Source organism: Corvus hawaiiensis, chromosome 10, assembly GCF_020740725.1.
Source record: "Corvus hawaiiensis isolate bCorHaw1 chromosome 10, bCorHaw1.pri.cur, whole genome shotgun sequence".
NCBI classification, from domain to species: Eukaryota; Metazoa; Chordata; class Aves; order Passeriformes; family Corvidae; genus Corvus; species Corvus hawaiiensis.
Window position 1 is genome coordinate 8,092,028 of NC_063222.1, and position 27,825 is coordinate 8,119,852.

Consider the following 27,825-nt stretch of genomic DNA (forward strand, 5'->3'; position numbering starts at 1 on the left):
AAACTTCACCACACACACTGCTATTGCACAGAGCAGCCTGATGGAGCTCATGTTTTATCAGCAGATACCAAGAGAAATACCCATGATTAAGAGTTCAGCTGTCTCAGTTTCGACCCAGTCTTATGTTACTTTTCCACTTAGAAAGCCTGGAGAAGTTTGGTTTTAGTTTTTTGTTTGTTTGGTATTTTAAGTTGTTTCAGGGAAGCACAGACAAAGCTGTTACACACCTTGTGTACCACCCCTAAAAATAAGGTCCTCTTCCACAGCCCCCGAGAAGAAGGAGCTTCTGAGCTGTTCATTGCCTTGTTCAATATACTGAATAAATTTCTTAAGCTCCTAAGCACTTGTGATCAATGAAACAGTGGAATTTCTGGAAGTTACACCCACAAACCTTATTCGCCTTTAAGTCATCTGTTTGTTACTTTGCCACAAACATGCAACTCATTTCACCATGTTCTTTTTTGGGTCAGAGGCTTATCAATGCATTGGGTTCTTTCCACCCGCTAGAGACGAAATAAAAATCAAGGATCTTAATTCTCAGTAAGGACAGCACCTTTTTTCACCTCCAAATTCATGACAGCTGTTAAGTGGACTAAAATCTGATGCTTTCAGCAATCTGTTTCCCTTTTCCAAGGAGAGCTTATGTTTGCATTCACTGTCGTTGGGCCAACAGCTCTTCAGCATGAACTTTCTCATCATCTTATTTGAAATTCAAGCCACAGAGCTTTCACTTCACATCAAATAATGTCATAGCAAACTCAACAGCCCCAACATACAGGAAGCTGAATAAAGACAAACGGAGGTGGCAACGCTGCCAAAGATGATCCCAGGACACCAGTGACACCTAGGGGCTACTGAGGTGGGAGAAAACTCGGACAAAGGCTCCTCCCAAAAGCTCTGCAGTACAAGCCCTTGTCTCTGGGTGCAGAAGAGAGGAGTACCTGAATACCTGAAGTTACATTTAACTCGTACTCTTATTACATTTACAATTGAAATAAAAAATTACCAAAAGCAGAAGTACCTGGTAGTTTATCCCACCAGCAGCACCTCAGTTCTCCCAAGGTTCTGTATCAGTTACCAGAACTTGCATCCAAATGCCAGCACCTCCCAAGTGGCACAGGTACCCTGTTCACGTGGGTGACACTCAGGTTTGCAGCTCTGTCAAGAGCTTCATCAACACATCTCCCCTCCGCATGCTCACCTGAGCAAGGAACCGAGGTGCTGTTAGGACAAAAGTGTTCTCAGACATACACAGAACTGCCCACAAATTTAGGGTTAATTCAGAGGACTTCAAAGGCACTTGGATGATGTGTTGAACAAGCATGTTTTAAAATGCATGTCTTGGCAATTAAGTGCACACCACCACCATTCTCCCCTTGGTGTGAAGGCAATTCACCTGTGTGCCGACCTGTTTTGTGGCACCCAAACACCTTGATTTTGCAGCTTACAGAAGTATCTGGGTCTTTTATGACCAAATCAGGGCTTGTATTAGCTTGCTCTATTTAAAAATTCCACAAACCTCTCAAAACACAGCCATGGAGAAAAAGAGTTAATGAAGGTCTTATAACCTGAGTACCTTCTGAACAGGAGGAACAGTCCAACCCCTGAGCACCAGCACTGTTCCACTCACCAGAGAATTAAACATGAACAGGGAAGCACTCCAGCTTGAAAGGTTTCAGCAATCTTCAAAGACAACACCTCACACCTCAACAGAAGACTGATAATCACTGTACAGAGCAAATCCAAGGGCCTGCAGCTTTTTTTGTTCAGACACTGAACAAAGCAAAAAGGACAACAAAGGTGTCTTCTGGCAGATTTGAACAACACAGAGCCCAGCTGCACATGCTCTTCCAGGAAATTTGTACATGATTTCAGAACAACTTGTTAATATAAAGATTCAATCTTCCATGTGGCCACTAAACTTACAGGTCAGAAAAGCTGGCAGCAATTTCACTCCAGGACAGGAAGCCAGAGCTAACATCACTGCAAGCTCTAGAGTTTGAAATACCAGCTCACAAACCATCAAGTAAAGCACATATTCTGACTTCTTACTTGTAGTAGAAGCCTCAAGAAACAAAAAGGCAACTAAAAATATATCTGTTTTATTTACCAGTTTTCTAAAAAGCAAAGTCATAAAAATTAGTCACAAGTGGCAAAACCAAAATATATTGCACAGTGTACAGAAAACATTGTTGACATGTTGACAAAGTGTCATCACAAATAAATCATCTTACAACAGTTTGGAAAAATTACAGCTTCAGAATCTTATCTATAAATGGAGGCATGTAGATTTAAAGTTACAGGAAAATATTTTAATACCACCCTGTAAATGCAAACACTTTAAGGATGCAAGATTAAGTCCATAAGTAAGCACATCCACAAAATGCTCTAAATATACTTTTCTCTTCCTTTCACTAAGTTATGGTTACAAGATGGTCATTGAAAAAAAATAATAAAAGAAATTAGGACAATTTAAAAAAGACATGGGGAAAAAAGAAAGCATGCTAAAGCAAAGAAGTTCGAAGTGGTTGAGAAGTCTTTGAAAATTATTTGTATAATGATGATGCACTCCTTTTATATAAAGCTTTTATTTTTCCCAAACCCTGGTCCATGTTTGTGTTTCCATGTAAAAATGAAATATATTTAATATGTTGGTATAGCTTCACTGTTCCATTTATGATTAAAACACTTAATACATCGGACATGAACACCAACACTTGAAAATTTCTCATTCACTTTGTATTTACAAGTATTTACGTTTGACCTTGCTAAACTGTTAAAGACAGGCATCAGATCTTGCTGGGTAGTGCTTCACACTACATTTAAGATACTTACTTATTTTAAATTGTGATTCTGCTTGTTTCACAAGTTGACACACTTTGCTACCTGCAGAACCTGTCTCCAGTGCAAATTTCCTCCTGACTGTCCAATTAATAGCTAATTACTTGACACAAATTATTTCTTCTGCTAAGCGAATACCAGTCGCATTTGCGTGTTTTTGGTGTCAGATCTAACTTCACATCCTCTTTGTATACAAAGAGAAATATTTTTATAGAATGACAATAACCTTAAATTTCAGTGAATAGAAATGTTATCCTAATAAAAAAGGAAATGCTTCCCATGAAAAATATTTTACGACAAACATATCGAAGTTAACTGAATTAACTTTCGTCATTTTTCACCCCAAGACTTACAGCTGACATCTAGCAGTACAGCAACTAAATGTCCTTTAACTAACCAACATATTAAAAAAGTTGTTCTCTCATGTTCTCTTCCCACATTCAACAGACATAAACAGCACAAGAACATAAAGTACACATATTCAAGTCAATACAATCTCAGAGGCATTAAAATTAAATCTTCGACAGCAAAGGATTCCAGCCACACTAAATTTGAGATTATGTAATTCAAATAGAGTGAGTCAGCACTATTCTCAAAATCACTTCTTTTTTATAAGAACTATCTTCAAATGACAAGACACATCTAATCCTCCCTTGTCACATACAAATTTGATGTTTGTTTAGCCACATTGGAAAAACTGATGGCCAACCTCCTGACAGAACAAGTCAGAAATAAAGGTTAAAGCTACCCCAAGCTCTGTCTAACAGACACTGGAGCATATGCAGTCATCCTCTGTGACCTTGGTCTTTAAAATCTTTAAGCATAAGGATTTCTTGAGTACAAACCCTCAAAAATTACGCTTCAAGGTAATAAACAGTCCATCGTGTTGCAGTGTCCATTTAAATAAAAGGCTACAAAGTTGCCAGCACTCCTCTACACTTACACATCAACATGTACTTTAACCCAAGACCATCTTACAAAATTAGCTCAATGTTTCTCTTAGAAAAAAAAAGTTCCTACATTCAAAACTAGAGGAGACAAACAAAGAGGATGGGATCAACTGGTATGAGAAGGGCAAGTGTGAATTGATTTCCTTGAAGGTTACTTCTTCTACTGTGCTGGACCACTTCAAATATTAAGAACAATGCTAAAGAGCCACTAAGCAAAATTGCTCAACAATTTATAATGCTGAATCATTACCAAAAGGAGATTTGAAGAACCGTATGCACGTAAGGATATTTTCAGCACTTATTAACCCACTCTACAAAAAACAGTAGGCATCAATGAAAGTTTCTATAGTTTGTAAAGAAATACTTGAGGCATATAAGTGCAAAATGAGTCTTTTAAAGAAAAGCTATACCATCTTCAACAATGTCCTTACTGGGAAGAGATTGCCACCATTTAAAAAGAGATTCATTCACAAATGACTCTTCTAGAGCAAGAAAAACACATTTGCTTTTATGAACTGTATTCATCTTGCTGGATAAAAGATTAAAACCTTTATGGATCCTTCACTGTCGTTTTGAAGCAACTGTCAAAACAACAGGCTCAAAGGCTATGTTTGTTCTTCGCTGACTTGATTCAGGGAAACCAAGTTGTTTTCTCCACTATCTTCAATCATTTCATTAAGGTCCATTTCATGGATTTCTTCATCATATGATGTATAAAAATTGCTCTGTATATTGTCCTCACAAAAAATACATTCCTAAAAAGAAAAAAAAAAAAAAATAGAAGCACTCGTAAGTAAAATTTAAAAAAAGCTTTTCTAAGCAACAGTCCACCTGCAAGCAATCCTTGATTCCAAGAGAACCTTTCCACCTGTGCTGTAGCTGTCAGATATATTTTAGTCCACAACTTTTCCACACACCATGATTTTATAAAGTGCAGTAAATCAGTGAAAGTACTTCAGGAACTCTGCTGGAAACAGTTGTGCCATAGATCACCAGGTGAGTGCTTGTAGGATCAGTGCTGCAGTAACATTAACATCACGATTAGGATTCCACTGCAATTCTGTCACACTGACTTTTGAAACACTCATGTGCAAAGAGAGCCTCTGTGTTTGACAGCTTTTGTGCAAAAAAGCCACAAATGACAGAAAGCTTAGGGATGAGAAAACACAGACAGGTATTTGGGTGTGAATAAGTAAAACACACAGACAACAAATAAAATTGCATGGATGCTTTTTTTGTTGGGTTTTTTCTTTTTTTTTCCTTTCAAGCCATTAAACTACCTAGAAGAATCATGATCCTGAGAGAGAAGTCTGATAGGAAAAAGGACCAGTATATTGCCATTCATTTTGTACTTTGAAAACAACGGACATCCATTTCTGCACACAAACTAGAAATTTTTATGTAGTGAAGCTTCTGGCTGTGTTGCTAAAGCATTTCAAACAAATACACAGAAATTTAGAAAGAGGAAGGAAATTTCTTTCACTGTGTTCACCAGTACTTTAATTTCCTCCATTGGAAAGAAGATTTATGCTAAATTGAATCAAGCTAGAAACCACCGCACAGAAGTTTGAATTTCCTTTTTTTCCTATGCATAATTAATTTCTTCTTTTTCCTATTCATAATTGACCAAGCTTTCACAGCAACAGGAAAGGAAGAGTCTAACATAGGCAGCTAATAATTTAAGCACTATTATACATAAAAAAGTAATTAACTCATTAAACTTACGGAATTAGCAACAGTTTTTGGCAGTCCACCTTGCTGGATCCATGGATGAACTTCAATAAGCTCTCTTTTTTGTTCTTCTGTAAATTTTGGCTGTAGTTTCTGCATTTGCTTTAATTTCTGCTTATCTTCTTTTAAAACTGTTTCCAAATCCCTAAAATAAAATGTATTTAGAAATTGAGCTTCAGCAGTTTCTGGGCTTCATGCCTATATGAGGTTACACAGTCAAATACTAACATTTTTAAAGACTATTTTTGTTCTAGAATGTTATGCTTAGAAATCTTATATTGGAAGAAAATTAAAAGTGATTATTCCAGCTGCTCTCTGCATTTGCAGACATCTCTGCTGGCTCACTGTCTTTTCAAATCCCTTTGGTGAGAACAGTTTTCTTAGAGCCACTCAGGCAGCACCACAAGTGAAACCAGCAAGAACTTTGGTTTCCCCCTGCTGCTGCAGGAAATTCCAAGTTCCCCTTCAGTGGGAGGACAGTGCAAAACAGACACTAGATGCACTGGAGATACTAAAGCAGGAGTAGTAAGATGTGTTTAAGAAGGTCACCAAGAATGAACTAAACTTTAGGAAACAGATCTATTTCAGCAGCCAAAATTCTCTCTCTCTCCAAATGCCCTACCTCCACTCAGGAACTTATAAAAACCCATCTCACAGCAACATCTATAGAGGAATGCAGCTTGTAAAAGATGACAATAGAAAGCAAGTTCCAAGAAATCTAAAATAATTTCTATTCCTTATAGGATACCTAAGAACAGGTTGGATTTACACTTCACTTCTTGGGGATCACACTCTGACAATGAGCTTCACTCTTCTTACCAAAATATCCTGTTCTTTGGCAGGCTTTGCTGCTTTTATGGGCTACTGGAATTCCTACCTATAGCTGTCAACACTTCAGACTACAAAAACTGAGAAATGTCAAAGTATTTTTAAAACTAAAAAAACCCCCTGAAGTTCTTACAGTGTATTCTCTCCTTTTCCCATCATGCCTGCACTTCTGTATTTTGAAAGCTTGTTTACCTTCCCTTTCAAAGGCTTTTTACTGAAACCTCCTATTCTTCTCAAAACACCATTCACTGCTCTCAAGAAATATAAACAAGTAGGTTGAAAAAAATAATCCACAGACTTGTCACCCCTTTTTCCCCTATATCTGCTCTTTGCTACTCAAGTAGCGAGTTTCTGATTTTTAAAAAAAGTTTATTTTATTAGAAGCCTTAGGATTTTTACCTTCTAATCCTTGTCCTAATTTATGAAGGAGAGTGAACATATGAAAGTTAACAACCCAGAAAAAAAATCCACAAGTCCAAGAGCAACATGTCACTGTATGTGGCACTCAAGGACAACAGCCAAGGACTAGAGATCTTCCAGGCCAGACCACACCTAGGTCTAAGCATATTCACCAGGGATTTCTAGGTAAGTAGTTACAAATCACTAGCTATGAAACAGCTTCCAAAAAATATATACAGTTCATTTCAATTCAGGAAATTGACCTAAAAATACAGGTAATCCTAATTAAATGATTTTTCCTTCTTGAGAAGTTCCTGTGTAGTATATGAAACATATAAAGGAAGCAAGAATTTTTCTTGACACTGAGCTAAACATTAAAACCAGTTTACTTCTACTGAGAGAGATTCAGATACATCTTCCCTCCTGTACACTTTGGTTTCCCCAACATAAAGAATGTAGGAAGGACTGTGCCCCTGAATTACCGTGAAGGGATCTGGTAAGTCATCATAACTGTGTCATCTGTGTTTGCCATCAACAGCCAGATTGGATCCTGCAGCACGTATTTGATGAAGTGCTCACTTTCTTCCATTTCTGTCTTCATTTTGGTTTTATGGTGATTCTCTGAGGAATCAATGCTCCCAAAGTATTTGCTGGTGTGACTAGTTTCACTGCTCCCTGTAAACAGAGATTTAACATTTCATTATAAATTGTCCAATACATAGATTATCTGACTGTTTTTGAGTACAGACAAGATTAAAGAGAACTGAATGTATAAATACAACCACTATTCTACTTTTTTTTAAACAGAGGGAACTTCCACCCTTGAGTAACTGCATTATCTTTTTAAAACTCAAATTCTCAAGTGAAGTCTCCATTAAATTTCAAGAGATAATTAGCTGACTTTAATTTAAAAGTTTTAAATGAACATGAAGGAGTATGGTCTTTTCATTATTCCTTCATACCTGCATAATATCTTAATGGCTGTTTTACATACACTAAGGAAAGGTTCTATTCTGTAAATCAAGCACAATAGAAAAACATTTGTGTAATGCAATAAGAAAGAAATTAAGAATAAACTATGCAATGAGGAGTAAGGAAAAAGATTTTCACTTGATGTTCATGGTGTTTGCAATACCTCACACTCCAACTCTTCTGAAAAGCCAGGAGAGTTCTGGCTGCCTGAGTTACCTGTTCTGCTCCCTGACATGCCACAGCCATTGGACCCAGAGCCCAGGGACTCAGCAGCTGCAGACACACCACTCCCTGAAGAGGCTGAGCCAGTGCCTGAACATGCATCTTCTTGGAGTAAAATGTCAAGCAGGACACTGGACATGGAGAGTTCATCACTATTTTGAGCATCCATTGGAGACTCAGCCTAGTGATAAGGAGAAAAAGTAAAATTAAAAAAACCCAAACACCAAAAATCAAAGCTATTTATTACTAAATGTAAATGATTAGTAATAAATCCATTTCATTTCATATTCTAATGTTTACATAGTTATTCAAAGACAGTCACCAATAACACATGCCAAGGAATAATGAAGTGGACTGACAGGCAGACAGGGGGTCCTTCAGTAAGACCAACTGAATTTCTCTTAAAAAAATTAATAATATAATTTCATGAGAAAATAAGAAAGGTATTTTCTGTTCTCTTTTGACAGCACCTACTGTCCTGGACGAGTCAGATTTTACCCAAGCCACACACAACATACTAGCAATTGCTCCTACTATAATCTGCCTCAAAGAGATTTGCATCAACAGTCTCTCACTGTTCCACCTCTGTGAGATGAGAAGAAGAGTAGCATTGAGAGGAGTAAGAAAATGTTCCCAGGTGCTTCCTAGGCAAGATCACTTATTTGTATATTTTTAAGAGAAGGAGCATTAACTACAATAATTTTTAACCTAATCAAAACTTGACTGCAAGTCAGTTTGAAGATTAAATATTAGAAATTAAGGCTGACAGAACTTAGCAAAACATGTAATAATGAAAAGAATTTACTTTACCCTGAACACATTCCTGAATAATGGAAGGAGGCAGCCAAAAAAGATATGGAATGCAGCTCCATCCTATCAGTGACTCAGCATTTATAATGATACTCTATGGTGCCTTTAGAAAGCACAAATAATAGTTTACATATTTCTACCATGGAAACCTTTACAGACACATTACTCCATCTCAAGTTATTTGTTAAACTGATTTATCAAATTGAAATGAGCCAGGAAATAAAAAACTCCTGAAGTTACCAAATAGTTCAGCATAGCTTTAGTGCAACAAACAAAACAAAAATAAAGTTATGGTCTGCAAGAAATTATGAATTCTTCATTTACTTTAGTTGTTTGTTTGTAAACACAGATGTGATTTTAATTTAAATCAGCTTCTTTCAGACCATTTACAGATTGTTCTTCCCATGCACACAAATTCACTAGCACAAAAGTTTTTGCTAAATATAAAGTGCCCACATTATTTTACAGTTTATTTCAGTGGTTTTCAATGAGCTTATCCATATATTCTTACTTTTGTCCATGAAATGGAACAAAACTCTTTCAGGATATATTTTCAAGCTTCCTAGTGTAACTTTAGAAGAATGATGATGTAGATTTAATTTTTAAAGGTTAAGACAACTCTAATGTTTGGACTTAATGTTTTTCTCAGTTTGCTGAAGTTTGCATTTACCAACTACAATTGCAAGTCCAGCTCCTGGCATTATATAACTTCTGTCTATCATTAACAAATAGGTCCTGGAAGTGAAAGGATTAAAAATGATGCAGCAGAGACAGGAGAAGGGAGGTGTGATCCAGACTTACTGGTAAGGATTCCTTCCCGCTGCCGTTATCCGTTGTCATGATCTTGCCTATGGTTCCTTCCTCACTCAAAGCTCCGTGTAAACCCGCAGGAGCTCCACTCTCTGCAGTTTTTGTGGTTTCTTCCAGCTGTAGAAGATTCAGAGGAGAGCTGCACCTCGACTGAAACAGAGGTGGTGAAGCGTGGTCCTGAGGACCCACCGACTGTGGAGTGCAGGAACGGGAGGGGTCATTGCGTGGCTCTGCGACAGGAGCCTTTTCAGTCTCTGCTGGTGGATTGTAATGGAATGGCTGTGCTGGAAAAAACGCCTGTTGTGGGAAAGGGCTGGGTGTGGCAAAGGGGGGCTGCGCTGGAAACACCGTCTGTGAGGAGAACGCGGAATGGGCAGGGAAGCTGGGCTGACTGGGGTAAAGGGTTTGAGGTAAGTTATTGTTCATCTCTGGGTACACATAATTGGGGAGCACAAGAGCCACAACAGGGGTCATGAAGGGTGCAGAGAACTGGGATGGCTGCATAGGGCAAGTATTTCCAGAGTCCGGCAAGGGATTAAAACCAGAGAGTGAAGTTTCAGGAGCCGGTGGCACTGTCCCTGCTGCTGGAAAAACAGGAAGGGAATATGCAGGCATAACTGTGGGGAAAGACACTGCTGAGTAGCTTGCTTGGGACGTCTCTGATGGTGACCAAGCCGTAGCATTTAAACCTTGAAGAGGGAACCGATGGGGGAATTTAGCTCCAGAAGTTGTACTGTCTGAAGAATCCTGTGGTTTAATGCGCTTTGATTTCCTGTTCTTTCCACTTTTCTTCCAAGGCTGATCCATTCCAGAAGTGGCATTTCTTTGTCCACGGCCACCTGCAAAAGGAAAAGTTATAAGAAAGGTTATAAAAATATAGCTATACAGGACCTGTATAACCATTAAAATTAAAAAATAAAGATAAAAATCTGAGAAAATGCTTAGCAGTGTCTGACTTCTGTTCCAAGTCAAGTCCAGACCGAAATGAGAACAAATTCAGATCATATCAAGCACTTCTGAAAATGTCACCCACAGCTCCTAGGCCCAATAAACAAAACAATCTCACTATTACTGCTAGTCTCTGCCATTTCCATCCTGCTGATCACATTATTAACTTAAAGGCACTCAGACCATTATCAAATTGTCTCACCAATTACACAACAGTGGAATGGGGAAAACTGGAAAACAAAGGAGCTCAAAACAAAACCACAAATCTGAACAAAAGACAAGATGGCAAGACAGAAGAAAAAGAAAAGTAAGGGAATACAAGCACAGATACAGTAAAGCAAATATGCTAAAGCAGGTTTTTTTGTCCCTTGAAAGAAGATGCATGACAGTAATAGTATAGAGAAAAGACAAAAATCAAAATATAAGTTACTAAAAGGTCCATTATGACACTAAAAGCAATATTCCACGTTAAATCTTCTAGCAAGATTTATCAGAAAATTTTTCTGTGGGTTTTGAAAATAGCATGCAACTATCACTGTTCACACTGGTCCCACAATACAACTAAAAATGGAAATGCCCTCCCAACAGGATTTACTTTCTATATAAATACAAGTCTTGTTGTGCAAACTATTGCCATACCACGTTCAGCAGGCCGTCCTTTTGGTTTATCTTGTAAGTAGTAATTGCAGTGTGATTGAAAAATATTAAATCTCTTGATTTCTTTAAACCTATTCAAGAAGCTCTGCTCCTCTTTTTGCGTATGCACTGCAAGGACCTCCTTTGTAAGTCCCAGTTTTTTAAATGGCTCCTTCTCTTGATTTATGTGTGCAGCGCTGGATGGAGGGGCAAGAAGTTGGCCATCTACGATTTCTGCTCCACTTGGACCATCTTCTATCATTTCTACAGGAATAGAAGGCAAAATACTCAAGATGAAGCAAAGAAAGCCCTATACATGCATTTTTAAGGTACTACAATTCTGCAATCATTTTGCTGCAAGTTTAAGATACACATTCCATCCCTATTTATTCCATTTCCCAAGACCATCTTAGCTGTAAGAAACTGCAAGTCACAAGCAGACATTAGCTGTTCACATGTCTGAAGTTTAAACTCACTAGCAATTGCCATCTTGAAGAAAAAGTATTAGCAAAAGTCATACCTAATTCAGGCTGTGTTTTTTTGTCTCCAACGTGAACAATGGTACTACTGTAGCTGCACTGACTGGTGAGAGACACAACACTTTCAGGCTTGCCAGGTAAAGCCAAAGATGTTAAGTGAGCACCAACCACCGGGGGACCACTTGATTTACCAGATGCCTTCAGCACAGCAGGATCTGTTAAAAGAAATAAAGTTGCAGATTACTGAACATAAACAAGAGCAAATTCAAATTACATGCTGCTAGGGCTGCAAAACAGTAAAGGCCAAACTGTGCTTGACAAGACAAAAAAGTGAACTTTTTACTTTATACATTCCAGGAATAGAATGACTCTGGAGCAACCAAATGCAATCCTCTAAGCCCCATGTACAGCCAAACCAAACCTTTTCAATGAAGGATATTTTCCCCTTTTTCTGGTTTTCACTCTTCTTTAATGGCACAGTTTTGGAAGAAATTTTCTAGCCTCTTCCAGTCCAAGAATAAGTTGCACCCAGCTCCCACAGTGTTGTACACAAATTTCTTTCATTAGCTGGTTACTCTAACAGCTTTGTTTTGAGCATCCACCTAAATTTAAAATTCTCTCCCCTGAAAGCTACACACAGTAATCCAGCAGAGGTCATACGAGTGCCTCACAAAACAGCATTAAAACATTCCACCTCTATAGGAATACTTCCATAACACATATTTAAAGATCTAAAATTTGCCTTTTTCCTGACTGGTGACTTCATCTTTCTCAGACAACAGGGCAACAAAGAGCTAGTGGCCCACATCATCTTCTGCCAACAAGAACCACAGAGACTCCAAATTACAGCATTTCAATCCCTTCTGCAGGACTCTTTGTTCCTGGTCTACTGATACCTTCTAATTTGATTCTAAAAGCTGCATTAGAACTTCTTTTTGAAGCTCGTCAAACCACCAAGATCATTCCCACAAGCAATTCTTGAGAAACTCCACTGGACACTCTCCCTTCAGCCTCATATAATGACAAGGTAGAATGAGCAAATCTCTCATTTGCATGTAGTTCTTTACCAATCTCACAATCCTTGTACTAACCAGTTACATTCTTCATTTAATTCCCCATCCAGACAAGGGACTATGTCGAATGCTACAACTAAGGCCTAAAAAATTACCTTTATGTTTCTGTCTGCAGCAGACTTTTTAGATAGCTTGCCTCAGTAATCCCCAGCTTTTTGTTTTCATAGATGAACATTGGGTTCTAACACCTCACAAAACACAGAACAGTCCAATGCTGCATTTTACCTTCTCTTCTTCATTTTTTTTTTTAAGCAGAAATGTAATATGCATATTTTTGTTGCAATTAATTAGCTGCTAGGTTCTTCAGCTGATTTTTCTTACAAGTCCTAACTGTGAAATAAACTTTCTACATTTGACAATGATTTGAGTACTGAAACTCAAAATCCTACTGTATTTTCTACAACAAAAATTAGTTCATTGCATCTACAATCCAGATATGCAATCAACTACTCAGTATTTTAATTGTAAGGAGGATATTAATGATGAAAGTTAAATCACCAACATCAAACACTGAGAAAGCAGCTATGAGGTCATGCCTAAGCTACATTTGTCATTGTTCTGCAAAGTAGCATCCAACTGCCTGCCAGCAAAACTCAAGTCATGAAAAAGCTGTGATGTAGTTACCTCCCAATGGCTGGATAGCATTATCAGCTGCTTTTTGTTCATGAACTCCAGAACTCAGTGATGCAACACTTGTCGAAGGTTCACATTTTCTTTTTGCTGTACCAGGTACATTACAACTCTCCAAGTACCTAAAATACAATGATTTAAAAATATTAGACATACTAGTCTAATGTCCAAAGGTCAAGAGTAATTTACTCACTGGTTGCTTACCTGATGACACTGTCCAAACAGCTAATCTGTTGATAGGAATACACAGGTTGTTCTTTCCAAGCCAATTCTTCAGTAGTCACATTTTTTGGAGCAGCTGCTCCTGCAGTATCCTTTCCCCCTACATCTTTCACCTGACCACCAGGAGTATTTTGTTTTTCTGTGGAAAGAGATACTGCTATTATGCAATTAAGACATTAAATCCTTGCAAACTCCCCTAAAAGCAACAGTAGTAAAGGTTTTTCATTTCTACGTATTTAGCAGGTCACAAATTAACCACTGTAAAGCAAAAGGTTTGTGCACTAATAGATGAATATTGTGCAAGTATTTTCCCGTCCTTATGGATTCTTGGAGTTAAAAGTTTAATTAGATTGCATATGGATCCAAAGGGAATAGACACTATGGCTGTATGAGAATATATATCATTAACGTTGAAACACACTCAGTATGAGGACAACTCTTGTGCCCACTTAAGGTATTTCAAGACAACAGCTTTAGGCCATGCCTTAACTGTGTTACACCAATATTGATTCAGATATAGCCAAACACAATATTTTCCCGGGCACAGTAGAGAGACACGGGACAATATAATTTGAGTCAATAAAAATGCTGTCTTTATGCATTGATTAGAACTAAACTAGAAAAAGTCCTACTGTCAGGTTATACAAGGCACCAGCACAAGAGACTAGTAACTGCTAATGTCTTACCTGCAAAAGACTCTTTCTTATAGTCCAGTTTTGCCTTACTGTCAGTGAAAATATGCTGTCCTTTATTTTTGACCTTACGGGCATACTGACAGACCTCCTGCAAGCAGTTTGGTAAGAACAGTTACTTCAAAGTTTTGACATAAAACATTATGCATAGTTGTTCCTCAGTAGACTAAATCTAACCTCAGTTAATCTCTATCTTGCAATTAGTTTGATCATAGGAGAAACATGAATGTATACAATTTTATTGTGCAGCTGCAAAAATTGGGAATTGGAAAGAGAAGAAATTTAAAGTATGTTTCTTGCAAACAGTTACTCTGTACTTTGTTTAATCTGCTTGAATATCTTGGATAGGAAAATATAAAATATACATTACAAAGACAACTTAAAAAAAACCTTAACCTATCACTTGGTAAAAAAATATTGGTGCTATGAAAGATAGTTTTTTTACTAGAAGTTTAACCAAGCACTGACAGGATGTTACAGAACTAGACTATAACAGCCTTCACTATCTGTGGAAGTAGTGAAGGAATGCCAGGCATCTATTTCCCTGTTCAATAAGAAATCCTGAGACCTCATCTGCTTATTCCACCAGTGTTTAAGAACAGAAAGCCAGGAAAGTGACCACCTTGGCAAGAGCAGGACTCTGCAAAGTCTGATCACAGAAGCACAAATCAGATTTGTGAGAATTAGCCTATAAGAAATACAACTTACCAAGTAAAATTTTTGGCTTTCAGAACTAAATACAAAGTAGAGCTCTAAGCACAAACTAAAAAATTGGTTTATTCCATTCAATTTATTTCGTTCTATATACATGGTTTATTTTTGCAACATTAAAAGTGATCTCGGTCAAGCTATCCCCTGGTTATATAGGTATTACTGCATTTAATCTTCTTACTTTCATTTGGGAAAACAGTAATTACAGACTTTCCCCTCCCAAAACAAACTGCTCTCACATATCCAGCTGGTTTTCCCAGAAACACAGCATATAACATGTATCAGACATTAGATTAAGTAAACACACTACAGTTTTAAATTCTTCACAACACTGACTTTCATGCCTACAACTGTGCTTCAGTACCCTGAGGCTTCATCTACACCAGAAGTGTTTATTGCCTTAGACAAAAGGGTTTTTCTACGATCAATATAAAAGGAACATGGCATTTTCTTTATACTTTCTTCCATTTCCAATTTGAAAATGTTATTCTAAAAGTTAAAAATCCTCACTTTAACTAGTTTGTCTTGTGCCACACACTTGAACGAGAAAAACTCAAACCTACTGGTTTATCCTTATGAGTGTCTTCATTATTATTTCCTGTGCTGTCACTGGAGGATGCCACACTCATCAAGTGCTCATGTGAGCCATTGCTACCTAGACTTCCATAGCCACTGGATCCACTGTTGTGTACAGGCTGTGAAAACAACAATAAGAAAATACATATATATGTGTATACACACACACCCCCCCGCCTCAGGACACCAGTAATTCCATATCAGGAAAAGAGATTTTATTTTACACTGGGTTTCTTGTTGCTTGGTTTTTTTGGGTTGTTTTTTGTTTGTTTCTCTGGAGTACTCCATAGCTACATGAAATTCTTAAGATTTCAACTGGAGCTTTAACATACTTCAGTAAGTCTTGTCTGGTAATCATGAGTGCAAGTAATTCCCAGGATTGTAGCCAAAAATTCCAGTACAGTAGAAGAAGTTAAGCAAAATGTCACACAAAGATAAACACCCTTTCCTCAGCAGGAAATGGAAAGGGTAACAGTAAAGCACTTGCAGTACCTGCAGTAAGAGCCGATAGATTTGCTCAGTGATCTCCTGAACACTGGGATGAAGGATTCTATCCTCTGTGTAGTTGGGAGCAGCAAAGACATCTTCATTTAAGGGACCCCTGCACAAACCAAACATAGACCAGCTCACTGCAAATGCAAGTGTTTCAATCCCAGAGAGATCACCACTTCAATTTACCACCTATATACCACTGAGAATCTAATGCTTATTCTGTCCCCTCCTGTCTTTCTTAAGGATCACTATGTAAACTTGAGGGAAGGGAAAACAAAAATATATTGACTTACGTCCTAACTTTGTGTCTTCCAATAATAAAAGAAACTTTTCGACTCCAAGGGTTGATGAAACTGGACCAGCTGGTGTCCATGGTGATATAATCTCCATTCCTAGTGCAAAACCTGATTGGTGAATAGTCAAAAGGCTGCCCTCCGTACTGAAGAACTGCAATGAAGGATTCAAACAGACATTTCACATTAATGGTTGCACAATTCTACTCAACAATTCAGGATTTTACAATGAACTGTACAGGAGGAAGATGCCACCTGAGGGATACACTGATACATTTAGAAATACTGAGCTATCAGAATAAGCCAATCTTCATAATTTACTGGACTATGGTCAAAAAAATCACCCTTAGAATACAACAAGCTAAAGAAGACTGAAGAAGCAGCTTTACAAACATTGCCAGAATGGCTCTTATTTTCTTCTCTATGAAATAAAAAATACTATAATTTAAGATATGACAACTTCTATCATATCATTCTCAAGAAAATTTTCTTTATGTATGAAATATTAATTTATAGTCAATTTGTTTACAATAGATACATATGCTTCACAGAAGTTCAAAATTGAGTGATTTCTCATTTTCATGAATTTGCACTAAGAATCAAGTTGTGCAGTAAAAGATTCAGTATTTACTTGTGGAAAAAAAATCAAAGTCACAATTAATTTTCTCCTACTACTTGTTGAGGTTTTTGTAGTCCTTATTATTAAGTTCTAGAAAAAAATTTGTATTTCTGCCACAATAAGAGGTTACATACTTTTTTTGTGAATTGCTAGCATTAAGGGTCTGTCATTTGGGTGAAGATGCACCAAGACTGGTGTTCCTATTAAATCCTGAGGTAGGTATCCCAACAGAGGTACTGCTCTGGAGAAAGAAAGACAAAGAAAAAATAATAAAAATCAAGTAGAATACATATGTATTTCATGTTTAAAACTTTTTCATTTTAAGTTAAGTTTTCTCTGCTGTTTTTCCTATAAAGAGAATGAATAATTTTAAGTTTACATTTGGTGAAAAAGCAGTGCCAATTTAACAACAGTAGTACACTTAGGGCAAGGGGGGCTTTGTTTGTTTCTGGGGTGGTGATTAGACCAAATCAAGGAGTCTTCTACAGCAGTTCTGTCTTTCCTTTGCTGTCTAACTTTAGCGGATAAATACTTACCCTAATTTTAAAAGAGCATTAATAAAGTTTAATCTTGTAAAACTCTCATGAAGGTAAATAGTACCCCAATCCCTTGGCTGTGAGCCATGGCTAAGGATCACAGGATTATTACAGCTGAACTAGCAACAGGGGAGCTGACCAGCACTCAAGACAACTTTCTCACAGGCAGGTTAAGAGTTCAACCCAGAGGAGCTGCATGGGAGCAAGCTTATTAACTAGAGAATTAAAAGCAATGTTACTGAATTCCTGCACTTTATCAATGACCACTTCTAGTGACGCAAAAAACTAATTTATGTGACAAAATAATTTTTATTGATAGCTTCAAGCATTTGCATTAAGGATAAAGACTGAAAGTTCACAAAAGCCTCTTTGCACCTTACCATGCAGGTTAGCCACTGAAAAAAAACATGCTTTGGAAAAAAATGCAGTAAGTCAATGCTAGTCAGTAATGTTTAAGTTGCCAGATGCCAGCAAGTCATCTTGTAAGCTCAAAACACTGTACACCTTCCCCCCAGCCCCACTCACTGACACAGCCCCAGGGTAGGGAGATACTCAGGTGTCTGAATAGCTTCAATGAAGAACTTAGCCCCAGTGCACCAGACAAGGGATCTGTGTCGTGTAGGAAGTCAAAAGCATTATGCAACAAATGCCTTCAACACTGCACTTCCAACAACCCACTGGAATTACATCAGCTCCCCAAAACATCAAACATACCCTTCCAGCAAAGGGGCTGAGAGGGGAAAGAGGATAGCAACTAATGCCTTATTATCAAAGCAATTAGTTTAATAATGAGTTTTAAAAGCTTGCAGATGAACTAAAGCAACGAAGCAGAAACTGGCATGAAACTCATACCAAATCATCTCACTTTGACACATTGACATTTAGAAGTGCTGCCAAGTTCAAAGCACATGAGAAAAGTTGTGCTGCTAGAGGACTTTACAATCTCAGTCAACTCCGAATGACTTCACTTCGGGCTTCATCAAGTAACATCATAAGAAGGTTTTGTTCAGCACTGTTCCTGTTCTTTGCCACCTGCTTTATGAAAGTCAGGGATCTAGAATGTGAGACTGAGCTGGGCTTGCCTGTTCTGATGAAAAGGAAACTAAAAGATGATCCAGGAGCTTCCCACACTGCTGGAAAGAGGAGTTACAAAAATTGAGTTAAATTTTCTTGATGGTGCCAGACAATAAAATTATGGGCAATGGTCCCAGACTGGCGTCTGGAAAGCTTATGCTGCATGCTACGAAAAGGTTTTTAACAGAGGCGTGCAAACACAGGAGGTTTCCCATACCAAGTCTCTGAAGGCTTTCAGGCATTATTGAGACAAGGCCAAAGCTGACCTTAGCCAGGACAAGGCAACAATTCTGTTTCAAGCAAAAGGATGGAACCAAGACCTCCCAGCAGTCCCTTCCAACCAGCCTTTCTTTGCTCCTGTAATGCTGTATTTGAGAATGATGTCTCGGCATCATTATGCTTCCTCATAATGAGGAACTCATAAAAATTCAGAGGTTAAGCTAATAAATTAATTTTATGAATGCAAATGCATGTGTGGCATAAGAATGGCTAATGAGGAGATGCTGCAAGTTTAGTTTGTGTTTTATAGAATGACATTTAAAGTGCCAAAAAGACATGAATAAGAAGTATCTTTATATTATTATTGTAAGTTACATACAAAACTGCTTTAAATTAATTTACAAAGATCACTCTGCTGTGAACTACTTACACCCATTATACACATGAAGTATCAAATATATTAAAACAAATACATATGGGAATGACCCATTTAATTTCAAGAAAATATTTCTTTTTACTTAACATACTCTGTGCAGAGATCCACCTGCAGAGTTCAGACAAATATGCATTTTTTCCAACCCGTGAACACGTACTGATTACAGAAATTAACTCTATTTTATGCAAGTCAAGCAACAGTTTCAGGGTTATATTATGAACAATGTGCAGTCAACAGCAGGTGCTCAGTTGCACATTTTTAAATATTAAGACTCTGCTTTCCCTAAGAATCTATTGCTTTGTGTATTCCACCAGACCCTGGAGAGCTTAAGAGCAATAAACTGCATATGCATGCCTTGGTAAACATTTATCTGGCTGCCAATGCTCTCAGGAGTTAAATAATTAAAAACAAAATCAACTACACAATCACGAGAACAGAAATAAATGACGCAAAGTCCTAACTTCAGACTAGATGTAATCAACCCTCACTGGAAGTGTTAGAAAATGGTATTTGAGAACAAGTGGTAACATCAGACTGAGAGGAAAGAAGCTTCCACAGTATCCACAGGGAAGGTATTTACTGGAGTTGTTCCACTCAAGCCCAAGAATAAGGGCAAGGCTCTCCACTCAGTAATCTTGCCATTTCTGTGAAGTGACTACTGGAGATCACTGAGCTGTGGATGCACAGAGGAACAGAAGCTTTGCACTGCACCCTCAGCCTCTTTGAAAAGATAAACCCACTCTGCAGCTGGCTTGGAGCATGGGTGGGAATGAAAGAGAGAAAAATCCATGAAGAAGACAGAACTACAGTGGATTAAGCAGTTCTTTTATCAACTTCAGCTGTTTAGAGGGATTGTATAAATCACACCATGGAAAAACAGTTTGTCAGCATTGCACTGTCTATCCTACAGGAACTCAACTTAGCCACAACGTCTGCCTCTCTACAGATAAAACTGTCTCAGAAGTCAAACAGTATTCTTTTTACCTTGACTCCATCTTAGTTGAACATCCCAATAAACCTCCTTTCCCCAATCCCTTCTCTCTTCTGCTGCATTTAAAGGTTTTGCCAAGAATGAAATATTTTTTCTGAAACAAGATTTCCACACAAAAAATACCACAGAATCTCAAAATTGTCCATTATACTCCTACTCTGTCTGAAGACATCCCCCTCATCTCAACCTACAAAGGAAGTTTTAGCATTCTTAGAATGCTTAAAAACAAAGGGGAGAATCTCAGAAGTCAGATGTTACCATTGTAGCTATCTTAGTTTTTGCTAAGGAGGAAAAAAAATAAAATCAAAATGAAGTCCCATATATAGCCCAAATATCAGAAACCACCACAAAGAAAATACCAAGGAAAGAGGAAAAGAAAGGGGAAAGGCAGTGTTTTCAACTCAGGAATAAGTGAATTCTCTTATCAAGTCTTCAAAATGCTACAATATTCCAAACTGCATCACTGTCCTTAAAAGCTTGTTGAGATTATCATCTTCCCCTCAGCCAAACATGCTCCTGACTCTGAAAGAGTAGCTTCTGTTCTTTCCACAGACCTTATGGCTCCATCACCTAAATATCCTTTGCAAGACTCCACCAAAAGCAGTCCAGAAGACTGACTGGCTGCTCGTGGCTTGGACAGGTGCACACTTCCCTGGGTAAAAAACTGGCTGGATGGTCAGGCCCAGAGAACGGGGGTGAAAGGAGTTACATCCAAGTGGTGGCTGCTACCAAGTGATGTTCCCCAGGGCTCAGGACTGGGTCCAGTTGTGTTTAATGTCTTTATCCATGATCTGGACAAGAGGATGGAGAGCACCCTCCATCAGTTTGCAGACAACAGCAAGTTGGGTGAGAGCATTGATTCTCCCAGGTACTAAGTGATAGGACAAGAGGAAATGGCCTCAAATTACACCAGGGTAGGTTTAGACTGGGTATTAGGAAACACTTCTTCATAGAAAGGGTTGTCAAGGAACAGGCTGCCCACAGAAGTGGTGCAGTCACCATCCCCAGAGGTATTTAAAAAATGTGCAGATGAGGCATTTAGGGACAGGGTTGAGTGGTGGACTTGATCTCAGAAGTCTTTTGCAACCTAAATGATTCTATGAAAGCTTGGTTTAGACCTCAGCTCCTAAGTCTTTGTACATACATTAAGATCCCAGGTGATATTTCTGTTTCTAATTTAGAACTTAAATACTTACTCTAACCAGCTTTCATGACTGTCAAAGCAATGTGAAGTCTTCAGCCAGTGTAATTTGAACAGTTTTTATATACCTTTTTTTAAAAAAAAGATCTAATATTGCATTTAAAAGATGTACCTCTAGTTGTATCTGGGCCAGCAGAGAGTGACAGCAGCATACTTGTTGAATCAAACTTAAAAACCCAAAACCTCACACCTAAGTGTCTCATACAGGTCATAATTGGCAGCACAGGAATTCTTTTGACCATGGGTTCATTGATTGAATTTATGTCCAGAATTTCCCCAGAGGGAAGGAAAGTGGAAGAACAAGTTGTTAGCAAGCACTTCAATACACTTAAATACTGGTGTAATGTGTTCTCATGCTTAGTTAAAATGGGGGGATGTACTTTTCTTAGGTTAAACACTCTTCAGCAGTTGCACAATTTTTTAACCCCACAAACACATCTTAAATACTACAAAGATATTGGATAGCTTGCTCAACAGAAAATTGAAAAATACTTTTTGTAAGTTACCTTTCATCTACATCCTGGAACAAACAGGTCGGTGTGTGCGTAGTCGTAAAAATTCTTTTGTCAGGAGGAATTCTGGGTGCTAAGAGAAAAATAAAAGCATATTAACTGGGGATTTTTCATATATAATACCTCAAGCTGCCAAAATTCTGGCCAAGAGCATACAGGAAAGCAGCTTGCTAGCTCACAGCATCTCAGCAAGGATAGAGAACAGAAACAATTCTCTTTCACTATAATAAAGCTTGAACAGCTCTTACTTTTAGGAAAGCAAACTAGTCTTTGTGCACTCAAGGATTACCTTCATAACCAGAATGGACTTTTTCTGCAAGCAACACACAGCAAAGCTGGTCTTCTGCTATTTCTGGATCTTGCACTTTGATAAGGTAAGGAGTCATCCGGAACGGGTGATAGCAAATCTCATTTTCACGCTCCTTGCCCGCACTAATAATTAAAGAGAGTTAATTATTTCAACAGATTCATCTTATGCTAAATAAAATTTTAATTTGTCCATTGTATTTCCCTCATGACACAAGAACTGCATATTAGCTACTAAAATAGCACCCAAGATCTTAGCTTTTTTTTTTTTTATGGAAGAGAATCTAATTCTGATAATATCCTTTGCATACCAACTTCCATAAAGATTGTGCTGTCCTTTCTACTGCCCAAAACAAATATCCACAACAGCATTACATGGAAGTTGGATCGAAAAACCCAGCTCACGCAATAGATTAAGTTACTTTGTTGTCCTTCAGAGGGATGAATTTACAGGGCTTTTTTATGAAGACTGCTATATCCCCTCAGTTAACATAAAGATCATCTTTTTAATCAATATTTATTCCAGTTTAGAAGGAGTAAAGACTCAATATTTAATAACAGCTGTTTGCTTAACCAGAATGCAAACATAGTAATGAAAACAACCACCATTTACACAGTGACCAAAGAAAATCAGTTGTAATAAGTTTATAACAGCGGAGCTTTATAAAAGTAAAGCTTTTGAAACCAGTGTTAGTTGGATAAAAAAATGTCCAGTAACTCCAGGAGTAATTCTACAGTACATCCAATGCAACACTCTGGAGCTCTGCATTACCTCCAATTCTTTTAAAGTTTATTCATACCTCAATAATAAGTATTCATTTATTCCAGAAGTAATTAAATAATTGGATCCGCTATTTTTGTTTCAGAAATGCTGCCAGAGAGGCAGTAAGCATCAAGAAATCAAATTGCACAAGAAAGAACATGAACTACGTTGCCAGCTTTGCCTAAATTAAAAAAAAAAAAACAAACAACTAAAGACGAGTGATTGGGGGCAGGAAAAGAAGGAAGAAAACCAAACCAAAAGAATTGTGCCATTTATTAACTGCAAAAGAGACCAGTCAAGTTACCCTCAAGTATCTTCCCAGGGGATACTTGAGACAAATTTGAGACATTAATTTTTTAGAATGAAGGAGACTCTGAAGCAGGCGCCAAACAGAACAGCTCTATTTACATGAACCAAAGGCTTTCCAGAGCAGGAGGAGACACTGTATCACCTTCCTGTATGGCACAAAGGTCAATATTCACATGGATTAACTTCCAAGATGCAGCTTCCCAAAATGAGTTCAGTTTTCTCTGTAGCTCTACAGTTAATCAACTCAAGGATGTGCATATGTTTTGCTTTAAAATCACATTATGAAAAAGCATGAAACGTACATACCATATGGTTCTTATAAAAGTCTAATATTTATGTAATGCTTGGTTTCATAATGCAACACTAGGCTTTGTAATATTGTCTTACCTGATGCGACAGAAAAAAGATTTCTCTTCCATGCAATCCTGGGTGGAAGACTCTAGAAATATTAAGCATATTTCATACCAAGTTACAAACTACTAGAAGATTATGATATTTCGTACAAGAATTTTCCTTAGATAATAAAGGTTGAATTTTTTTAAGTTTATGTTCCCTGAAGTCTCCATATGTATTTGTTAAACAATGCACATCATAGGCAACTAAATTTGAACATCACTCAGATTCTGAGGCTGGCGTGTGAGTCACAGCTCCTTTTATCAAGTCTTTTTCCTAAACATATCTAAACAGCTCTCCAGTTTGAGCTGCTTACTCTTATCAACTCTTTCACAGTACTTTATACCAATGACCAAAAATGCTTGATTACCTATGACCCCAAAATTTGACCTTTTTCCTAGAAAGACACAAGGACAGCTCGATCACCAAATACACTTCCTACCATCCCTCTTCTCTCTTTTTTCTGAAGGCTTCTTCTCATGTTTTAAGCTTATTTCCCTCCTCTTCCAGAGTAGCCACTCACTGATTTCCAAGGGAAGCTCTGGCATTTCAAGGGCCTCCAGTGCACAATACCTTTGGATATTATATCGTAGGGCAGCTGATACACAAGAGTGTGCACAGTTCTACTTACTGCATTTCTTAAACTTGAAGCTATACACAAACATAATAGAGCTACAGAAAATGTTTCAAGAAAGTAAAACCAAAAAACCTCCTGCATAACTGAGTAATCAGGATTATATGGTCAGCATTTATCACTGACCCTTTTTTGAGCCAGAGGTTGCACTAGAGACCCCACAAGGTCCCTTTTGACCTGCTTTATGTATGCATTGCTTAGTACATGTTTATTGCTAATTGGTTTTTTTAGATTAAATATGGTTCACACCCTGGCTCAATGTCATAGATTTAGTATGCAATGGATTGGAATTTCAAACATTTAGAGCAGACTTGAATTTCAAGTGTTTATTTGAAATAGTTGGCAGATATTTCTCAATTACTAATGGCTGTAGGTACGTGAGTAAAACAATCCTACCACAAACAAATATCAAGTGCCCTGAGACATCTCATACTTCACCATTAATTATGCCTAATATAATTTTTCTAAGGCTGGAAGAAGAGAGCTATGGTTACACTTGGTGAGTGCACAGTGATGGCAGCTGGAATACCTTTTTCTACACCGTAATCAAGGTGTCCAGTATTCAAATCATAACCATTTTAAAAGGAAGGAGACAGAGTAATGTCCCCTTTATACTTGAGGAAGAGAAAATGTGAAGAAAAATTGTTTTAATTTGATTGCTAGTAAAAGTGGAAAGTAAATTCACCATTCAGCATAAATTCCTACTTTGTTTTCTTTCACCAGCTGGCTGAAAGGGGCATGAGAACTGATAAACAATGACATTCAGAAGACTTTTGACCAACAGACAAATCCTGCTGATTTATAAAATAGATTTATACACCTAGTATTGTTCAGAGATGTTCTAATAATGCCCCTGTGTGCTATACCCTCAAAAAGTGATGGGGGGAAGGATGGAAGGACATTCCAAATCAGTGCAAGTATTTGCATTTGTACGACTGAAAGAAGGTCAGAGAAATATCTGCTGTTGAGACCACTCACCAGCTCTATTGCAAATATTCCATGATGGTAATCTGTATGGGGTGGTAGAAGTATAGAACACACTGACATCCTGAGGTGCCAAGAACTCCACAAATTTGGCATTTTTAAAATAACCCCTCTTGCAGCGGAGAATAGAAGCAGCTTGATCAGAGATGTACAAAATTTTCCCAGTTATCAAAGACACAGCTACAGCAAACATATCCTAAAAACAAAAATCTCAAATTATTTAGACAGTTTGAAACATTCTTCAGTGCAGCACATATTTCTGAGAAAAACATTTAAGATATAAAAACATTAGTAGGTTCAAAATGAGAATTAAGGAAATTTTATTTTATTACAGATGTAGTTCAACACAATGAATCTGCTTATGAAGTAGACACAGACAGAATACTTTCCAATTATGTAGTAAGAATAATACACTACTATTTATGGGTTACAAGCCCTAAATATCATTGTCTAAAGTTCCATGATGCAGAATGAATTTTCAAATTAAGAATTAATGACCTTCCAGCTATATAACTTCACCATTTTCCCTGTGCTTGTTACAGGTATGGTTTACATTTATGAAATTCAGCTGTTTGTAAGAGGTTGTGTTAGTTGGTCCATCCACTGAAACCACTTAGTAAAAAATAATGAGTACACAGGTGGGAAGAAGTCCCACACACTCCACTTGTATTGTTTCTCTTCCTGATGCAGAGGAGCTTCCTGCGTCACAACCCTTCGTGCTCCATTCACAAACCCTGTACAGGAACTTAAGAGCTGTCAGCAGAACACTGCTTTCACAAATGGATATTCAGATTAATTGAACAATGTTTATGATATTTGGCTGAATTTCTCAGTTGTACTCTACACTTCCTATTTATTTCACCTTGTGGGCAGCTTTTACTATTCATAGATTCAACAAAACCCACCTACTTCAACCTATGGAACATCCCCCACCATGCTCTTGTTTTAGAGAATTCAGAACTTCATACATTCAAACAGAGGTTTCAGTTTAAAAAAATAGTAGAAGGCACTCTAATACACTTATATGCCATTATTTTTTGAAGGCTCCATAACTTATCCCTAAAATACTAGTAATATGGAAATAAATATAATTTAAAAAATCATTCAGATTATCATTTCACTGCTAGAACTACATTGATGGTCCTAGCTGTTCTTATCTCAATGAGAATACAGTATCACTGGATCCCACAGAAAGCCTTGTACCTGTTGCGAAGACCAGACAAATCCCACAGAAAAGGACAGAGTGATTCCAGTACTTTTGTCACTCTTCAGTCACACTAACACAAAGAACTGGTGAAACATCAAATAACCTCTAGTTATAAGAATAAGCTGAAGTGATTCACCATCTGCCTTGACTAAAATTTGGAAAAAGTTAACTCTCCAACTTTTGCAAGTGCACTAAAATGAAAACTAATGATATTTCACAGTGCTTTGTATCTCACGGATATTGGTATGTGTCACACCACGACCTCCAGGCATAAGGTACAATTCAGAGGATCAGGGAGTTCAAGACTACTTATTTCCCACCTAACTGACAGAAACAAATTGTATTTGTGAAGTCTGAAAAGGCTCAGTTTCTCCTCAACATCCCCTGGAAGGCAAAAGGCATTTTCTTCAGCTTTGTGGCCTAACTACCAACTCTTCCCTTGTAAAAAGAAGGCATGCCTGAAAATTCCAGTTCTAGAAAACATTTTCAATACACACTGCAGACTCAGGTCACCACACTCACCGCATTTTTCATGATGTATTCTGAAGTTATAGTCTCAACTTCTTCCACTGTGTAAGATGATACATTGAGACCAGCAGGTTGGGATTCATTAATCATCAACAACTGGTAATATTCTTCATTGGCTACATGAGAACAACAAACAATTTATAATCACGATTATCAATAAACACCCAGCCTAGAAGCAGTAAGCAGCAAAAACATTTTTTGGCAAAATGCAGAAGTTGGGAAGTCTAGGCACTATTCCACATACATCTTTTGCCTTGGTAGAGCTTCCTCATCAATAACTCAAATAAATGTGCACATCTTAGTATACCCATATATGAATGGTCACGAATTTCAGGCTGTTCGACAGTTCAAACAGTATGAAACTGTAAACTGTTTTCAAATTAATTTTCTAACTCAACCAAACAGTAGTAAAATATGAAGCCTCTAGAGAGCCGCTTTAACTCCCAAAGGAGCAAAAGTTAACAGAGCCAACAAGTAGGAATGACATGAAAATATCTGGTTACAAAGGTTTTCAGACATAATACAGTTCTCTGTGTTATGCCAAGTTTATTTAAATTCCTGTTCTGAAAGTTTCACTTTAGCCAGATTGGCATTAACTAGGCAGTATCACACTTGATTACCTTTAACTTGTTTAATGCTTTTAAGGGCATATTTCAATGTCGTTAGGACACTAGATTTGCCTTTGACTCTCTTCTCAGACGGAAGGTGAGCTTTCAGCTCCTGCAATGTTTTCAGCAATTCCTTTTGTGTTTTGGCTTTAGTGGACTGCTCACTACTGTAAGATGAAAAACAAAAAAC

At 37.6% G+C, this 27,825-nt stretch overlaps 1 protein-coding gene across 6 annotated transcripts in view; it reads right to left on the reverse strand.

The window, feature by feature from the left end:
• Positions 1-2,086: 2,086 nt before the first annotated feature.
• PER2 (period circadian regulator 2) overlaps positions 2,087-27,825 on the reverse strand; it is a 46,345-nt gene continuing 20,606 nt past the window's right edge. For all 6 annotated transcript variants that reach the window (XM_048313905.1, XM_048313902.1, XM_048313906.1 and 3 more), the window contains 20 exons: positions 27,648-27,802; positions 27,022-27,143; positions 25,287-25,488; positions 23,669-23,720; positions 22,193-22,335; positions 21,898-21,976; positions 17,069-17,175; positions 16,316-16,469; positions 16,023-16,131; positions 15,518-15,649; positions 14,238-14,334; positions 13,534-13,690; positions 13,324-13,451; positions 11,668-11,841; positions 11,151-11,411; positions 9,555-10,402; positions 7,938-8,124; positions 7,232-7,424; positions 5,517-5,667; positions 2,087-4,546 (listed from right to left, as the gene is read on the reverse strand). In XM_048313905.1, the coding sequence (XP_048169862.1) occupies positions 4,397-4,546; positions 5,517-5,667; positions 7,232-7,424; positions 7,938-8,124; positions 9,555-10,402; positions 11,151-11,411; positions 11,668-11,841; positions 13,324-13,451; positions 13,534-13,690; positions 14,238-14,334; positions 15,518-15,649; positions 16,023-16,131; positions 16,316-16,469; positions 17,069-17,175; positions 21,898-21,976; positions 22,193-22,335; positions 23,669-23,720; positions 25,287-25,488; positions 27,022-27,143; positions 27,648-27,802 (3,601 nt within the window). In that variant the 3' untranslated portion in view covers positions 2,087-4,396. The remainder of the gene's footprint in view (positions 4,547-5,516; positions 5,668-7,231; positions 7,425-7,937; positions 8,125-9,554; positions 10,403-11,150; positions 11,412-11,667; positions 11,842-13,323; positions 13,452-13,533; positions 13,691-14,237; positions 14,335-15,517; positions 15,650-16,022; positions 16,132-16,315; positions 16,470-17,068; positions 17,176-21,897; positions 21,977-22,192; positions 22,336-23,668; positions 23,721-25,286; positions 25,489-27,021; positions 27,144-27,647; positions 27,803-27,825) is intronic.